Raw genomic sequence first — 7,123 nt, forward strand, 5'->3', positions numbered from 1 at the left:
AAATCAACAGTCTAGAGCTCCAGTCAGATATGATTGGCAAATACAGTCAAATCAACAGTCTAGAACTCTAGTCAGATATGATTGGTGAATACACATGATGACAAATTAGGTTTACATGGATACTTTCCACCAGCTGGTCCTTGGCCAAAAGGATGACAAATTAGGTTTACATGGATACTTTCCACCAGCTGGTCCTTGGCCAAAAGGATAACAAATTAGGTTTACATGGATACTTTCCACCAGCTGGTCCTTGGCCAAAAGGATAACAAATTAGGTTTACATGGATACTTTCCACCAGCTGGTCCTTGGCCAAAAGGATAACAAATTAGGTTTACATGGATACTTTCCACCAGCTGGTCCTTGGCCAAAAGGATAACAAATTAGGTTTACATGGATACTTTCCACCAGCTGGTCCTTGGCCAAAAGGATGACAAATTAGGTTTACATGGATACTTTCCACCAGCTGGTCCTTGGCCAAAAGGATAACTAATTAGGTTTACATGGATACTTTCCACCAGCTGGTCCTTGGCCAAAAGGATAACAAATTAGGTTTACATGGATACTTTCCACCAGCTGGTCCTAGGCCAAAAGGATAACAAATTAGGTCTACATGGATACTTTCCACCAGCTGGTCCTAGGCCAAAAGGATAACAAATTAGGTTTACATGGATACTTTTCTACCAGCTGGCCCTAGGCCAAACCTCTTGGCATTGACTTTGCAAGGATAACAACTTAGGTTCACAATTAAGGATCTTTTCTACCAGCTGGTGCTTGGAATTCATCTTTCCCCGATTATCTGTAGTTATTTACCCCCTTTTTATTAGCTTTTATTTTTAATATAGCCATTTCAGTTAGGGTCTAAAGACTGGCCTCTTAAACAGCGCTGTAGAGGACAGAAATTTGATTGGCTAAAGCTGGGTAAGGTCAAAAGGTTATTTTGACAAATGTTTAAGAGGCCAGTCTTCAGTCCAAAACTGAAGTGACTATATTATAAATAAAAGCTTATAAAAACAAAACGAAAGTTTGGTCTAATTTTACTTTGAGTGAATATTCTTGCACCACATTTGACAAACTGAATTCTAATACAATGGAACGGCGTATAGACGTGAATTCCATTATTTATCAATAAAAAAACAATAGCCAATGTCTGTACAATTTAAATAAAAAATTAATACTAGAATTTATATTATAGATGATTTGTTTAGAACAAAACCAAAACGATTCCAACACAAAATGACAATCAGAGACTTTTATTGAGCTACATTCCATCAAAGACATTTTATTCCTGATAATTTGACCCCAGAGACACGACCTTTATTTCACACAATAATAGGACTGTATGTCGTCCTACATAGACAGACAATTATAGTCAGAAATATCCATTTAGGATTTGATAAAGCATTCAAGATGTATTGAGCACTGTTACACCAGTTAAAATATTTTGTTATTAAAATTTTATATTTGTATTATTTCATTCATAAAAGAAGCACCATGTCTCAAAATAATAAAACTGTATCTCACAGATAGTTATAGTTGTATTAATTTATAAACAATTAGATTTCCAAATGTACCTGGTAAGGATTGAACAAATACTGATATGAGATATTTAGAGTGGGATCAGATGGGTAGTTTTCCTTTTTTAATCTTAAATTAGGCATTAGGGGGTGAGAGCTGACACCGGACCAACTCTCGAAAGCACTGACACAGGCATCAGAATTGTTCTTACCTTGAGGATTCGAACCCATGACACCTCAATGTCTAGCGGATGACAATCCAACTCGCTACCAACTGAGCTATGCCACTGCAACTTCAATTAGGGTTACAATGAATGAATGAATGAATGTCATCATTCTATCAATGAACAGAGGACTTGCTCAAAGAAAGAATGAATAAATGTCAGTAAAGACCAATAAATTAAGCTTACAATGGATAATTGAACGAATGTAATAATGGAATGAATGAATGAATGAATAAATGAATGAATGACAGCCACTCTACTACAATACGACATTACACTCAATAAACTTTATAGCGGCAAACATCAAAGAGCTGAGAGTATTACAATGTTATAAACCACCTGTAGAATAAAATAATAAAACCTTACAGACGTGAAATAACTTACCCCTTTATATCATAATCACCATATCTCTTCTATAATAATATAATATTACTATCAACCGATTATATACACTTTTTATTACAATTTTAATTCATAAACAACTGATAAGACAACAGTATATCACAATATATCGAAATATATCGTTGATAACAACCACTCTAGCTCATATACTCTGCCATCTACCGGGAATTATCACACTCTAGTCGCGTGCAGTCAGGCAACCTTGTCATTCTGGATAAAAAAAGAGGAAATTTGATCATATTCTTTCCTTTTGTTGAATTGATTAATTATTTTTATTTGATACATTTCATTAACGATTTCATTATCAATATTCATGTAGATTCGGGTGTTGACTGATAAGGAAAACAGGGACCATAAGATTTCCTCTTTATAGGGACAGATGCGGCCTTTTGGAGGGGTGGGGGGTAAATTTTAGTCTTGAATATGTAAATCGGCTTCAGAAGTACTAGTAATCTTAGATAATGCAAAATTTTACTCACTGTTTATATCTATGTCTTTTCTACAATCACAGAGTATCTTAAAATGATGAGTTAACATTCAAACGCATGGACACACATGGATTGAACGGTGAGCTCTGAACACTGTTACTGATTGGCTTAGCTAAAAAAAAAATCCCGGTTCTGAGACTAAAGTATGATTGGTCAACAAAATTAGCTCGTCTGTATCTCTAAAGAAGACAATTATATAAGGTGTTCCAGACTTGGAAGCAAGTCATGTCTCCTATCGGTTATATAATGACCAAATCACAATCAATCATCAGCCTGATATATATGAAAATATTTTCATAGCGGACTCCCCTGGGATGAAGTTGACTCATCCAACACACAGTGGCGTTGTATGTCCATCCAAGTTTTACAACTCCCCCATCCCCCTCTAAAAGTTCTGTAACCCCTTCTCGACCCCTTCAACTAATGATCCATAGAAACCTCACTGTCGGTCATCTTAGAATCTGAAATCCTGAAATTTAAACAAAGTAACAATCTAAAACCACCTTCAAGTTTTTCGCTCGATTTTCTTTTTTACTAAATTGATCCAGAATGAATCCTAAGAAATAATGAGTAGAATTTGAGTGTCCGCCATTAATGTGTTATTACCCAAACTTCACCACCAGGCTGAGTATTTACAGAAACCACGAAACACAATCTCGGCTGATATGAAAACCATTTCCTCAATAATGGCCAATAATTAGAGCTGCAATAAGAATCGAAAGATGATGACCTAGAACGTGAATTCTACTCCAATCCTTTCAGAGATTATCTTTCTGATTTGTTTGTTTTTCTCTTCCATTCTTAATAGGTTCGTTCGATTAAAAATGCAGAGGCGTAAGCTGGGAGTGGGGGTCACATGCTTCCAGTTTTTTGCATCTTAAATTGTATTTCATTGAAACCAATCGTTCCTTCTAAGCTACTCCACGTGTAAGAGTCGAAGAAAGATCTTGGGTGCTGTTTAAATGCAAGTTTAAAAACTATAAGAAAGCAATGATGTTCTTCAGGAAGATAGCCTGCAACTCTGATCATCTTCCTTAGTTCAGACTGGAGTTTTTCTTACGTTTTGGGGATGAAAGACGATTTTTTTTACTTGTCAACCATTCCTGACAGTGGCGGAGCCAAAGAGGGAGGGGGCAGAGGGAGCAGTCACCCTTCTTGCAGCCCCGAAAGCAAGTTTTTCTGGTAAAAATCTCATAACTAAATTAGAAATTCGGGTTATTTCAGATATTTTAAACCCCCCCTCCCCCCCCCCCCCCATCCCCTTCTCAGACGTCAACCTGGCTCTGCCACTGACTCCAGGAGAAGAAAAATTGGACCCATTTAAGTTTTCAATAGATACTATACAGTGACACATCTGGAATTGAAGCTTCGTAGGTCATTTTACTAAATAGTTTTTAAACCAATTCAATTCATTTCAAATTTAATTCAGCCTACCAAGCAGGTTTATTATGCGAGTTGCTAATTAAGAAATGATTAATTAATAACGAGATTAAAGTTAATCTCTGATAGAATAAATATAAAATACCGTGAACTGTTATAAATAGGCTGGTGCGTGACAAGACTGTATTCATAGTCCGAAACTCGTAACAAATATAAGTCGTCTTCATTGTGTCGATCAGGGAATGAAATAAGGTTTTACAGCCCACTATAATGCTTGATATGAAAATGAGCCTACGTCCTGGGTTCCTCGCTTTCTTCTCCTGATTGGGCATTAAGATACATTTTTGTAAGGGTTATGGTATAAGCCCGCACTCTGCTGACTTCAGACGGCTGAGGGATCTGAAAAGTAGGACGGAAAACTCCCTTTCTATTTATTTTCACGACTTCAACAGCTCAATAAATTGGTGAATGAAGAAGTATATTATTATGTAGTATATGAGTGAGAACTCGGCTGGATATAGTACAAATCTGTACAAGCAAGACAATTCCGTAAACCAAAATCATGTCTAAAGCATGAGAAAATTTGGAGTAATATTTGTATAGCAGTGGAATGCTCAAAGCAGGAATTACCATCAGGTGTTCGTAAAGAGTAAGCATGATCTCCTAAAACGAGAAGTACCATCAGGTGTTTCCAAAAGAGTAGCATGATCTCCTAAAACGAGAAGTACTATCAGGTGTTTCCAAAAGAGTAGCATGATCTCCTAAAATGAGAAGTGCCATCAGGTGTTTCCAAAAGAGTAGCATGATTTTCTAAAACGAGAAGTACCATCGGGTGTTTCCAAAAGAGTAGCATGATTTTCTAAAACGAGAAGTACCATCAGGTGTTTCCAAAAGAGTAGCATGATCTCCTAAAACGAGAAGTACTATCGGGTGTTTCGAAAAGAGTAGCATGATTTTCTAAAACGAGAAGTACCATCGGGTGTTTCTAAAAGAGTAAGCATGATCTCCTAAAATGAGAAGTACCATCAGGTGTTTCCAAAAGAGTAGCATGATCTCCTAAAACGAGAAGTACTATCGGGTGTTTCGAAAAGAGTAGCATGATTTTCTAAAACGAGAAGTACCATCGGGTGTTTCTAAAAGAGTAAGCATGATCTCCTAAAATGAGAAGTGCCATCAGGTGTTTCCAAAAGAGTAGCATGATTTTCTAAAACGAGAAGTACCATCGGGTGTTTCGAAAAGAGTAAGCATGATCTCCTAAAACGAGAAGTGCCATCAGGTGTTTCCAAAAGAGTAGCATGATCTCCTAAAACGAGAAGTACTATCGGGTGTTTCCAAAAGAGTAGCATGATTTTCTAAAACGAGAAGTACCATCGGGTGTTTCTAAAAGAGTAAGCATGATCTCCTAAAATGAGAAGTGCCATCAGGTGTTTCCAAAAGAGTAGCATGATCTCCTAAAACGAGAAGTACTATCGGGTGTTTCGAAAAGAGTAGCATGATCTCCTAAAATGAGAAGTACCATCAGGTGTTTCTCGAAGAGTAGCACGATCTCCTAAAATGAGAAGTGCCATCAGGTGTTTCCAAAAGAGTAGCATGATTTTCTAAAACGAGAAGTACCATCGGGTGTTTCTAAAAGAGTAGCATGATCTCCTAAAACGAGGAGTACCATCAGGTGTTTCCAAAAGAGTAGCATGATCTTCTAAAACGAGAAGTACCATCGGGTGTTTCTAAAAGAGTAGCATGATCTCCTAAAACGAGAAGTACCATCAGGTGTTTCATTAAGAGTAGCACGGTCTGCTCAAATGAGAAATACCATCAGGTGTTCCGTAAAGAGTAAGCACGATCTGCTCACACGAGAAGTACTAGGAAGTGTTTGGAAAGATTTGTACGTCTGCTTCTGTAAGTTTCTCGGATGATGTTACTCAATCAAGTCGACGTTTCATGTCGCATGTTGAACCAACGGAGATTCCGTGTTATTAGGCTTGGGAATAATTTATAATTAGTACTGTTACTTAATTAGGTTAAAACTGTCAATGGATTGTGGTTTTTAGTTAAGGATTACGTCTGGAGAATTGGTGTTTTTTTTGTTTTGTGAAGGTTACACTGCTTAAAGATCTGGAATACCATTAGGTGATATTCCAGTAAACGAGTTGTAAATAGGTACAGACGAGGACTGGTCAAGAACCAGCTGGTAGACAGGGCCATTCAGAATCACTAATGTTATCCTTGTAATATCACTGTGGGGCATTTCAGGGCAGAACATCAAATTTATTCTTCTACCGAGTACATCTAAAATACATAACTGAAAAAATGAGTCTTTAAACTTTGAATTGCGTTTCACAAATGAAGCATTTTCGTCATTCGCCTCGGTAACACTACGACATTGGTAAAGTTAAATATTGCTTGATCGATTTTTGTGAGAATATTTCATTGTACTGTACAATTGTATAATATCTTGAGCCATTCTTACAAGATTACTCCATTGTACTCGGTAGTTTTTATCCCTTCCTTCAATCCTTTACATCAAATCAGATTATTCAATAAACTCACCGATTTGTACGATATCAACGTGAAAACTTTACAAATGCTTTTAATTTTCTTCTTGCTATTGATTTTCCGAGCGACTTGAGTTCTGTTTTAAAAGGTCGAAGAGAAAGAAGAGCGGAAAGAATATAAAAAACTATTATTATTATTATTAAGTTACGATCTACTATCGTTACCCATAACGTTATAACACAATAAATTCTTATTAAATGAGAAAAAACTAAGAAAATTGGGTGAAATTAGTTGAAAGTGAATGAAAATGAATGAGATTTCGATGAAGATTGGCTGCTTATTGATGGCTTTCCAATTCTCTACTTTAAATTAGGCTAGGTTGCTTCAAACTTTTCTGATATCGAAGCAAGACCTTATTTCACATCTCATAGAAGCTAGCTCTTTTCTGACGAAACTTTTGTCAAAACTGGTACCTTCGGTCCATTTCTGTGTTCATTCTATTCTAGACATGACATGACAGTAGAAGTAATTGATCACGACTGGATATTGAGAACGAGGATTGAATTACGTCAAAGGTGCGACAAAATACCGAAGAAAGAGTTTCGACCATGAGGCGACCATT

The 7,123-nt window shown here is 36.7% G+C and overlaps 1 protein-coding gene across 1 annotated transcript; it reads right to left on the minus strand.

The window, feature by feature from the left end:
• Positions 1–1,846: 1,846 nt before the first annotated feature.
• Positions 1,847–2,011, minus strand: LOTGIDRAFT_141307 (hypothetical protein; the record flags this gene model as incomplete). Its single annotated transcript, XM_009050919.1, has 1 exon — positions 1,847–2,011. The coding sequence occupies one exon, from the start codon at positions 2,009–2,011 to the stop codon at positions 1,847–1,849; it is 165 nt and encodes a 54-aa protein (XP_009049167.1).
• Positions 2,012–7,123: the final 5,112 nt, after the last annotated feature.

This window comes from Lottia gigantea, assembly GCF_000327385.1.
Source record: "Lottia gigantea unplaced genomic scaffold LOTGIsca_159, whole genome shotgun sequence".
In the NCBI taxonomy this organism is placed as follows: domain Eukaryota; kingdom Metazoa; phylum Mollusca; class Gastropoda; family Lottiidae; genus Lottia; species Lottia gigantea.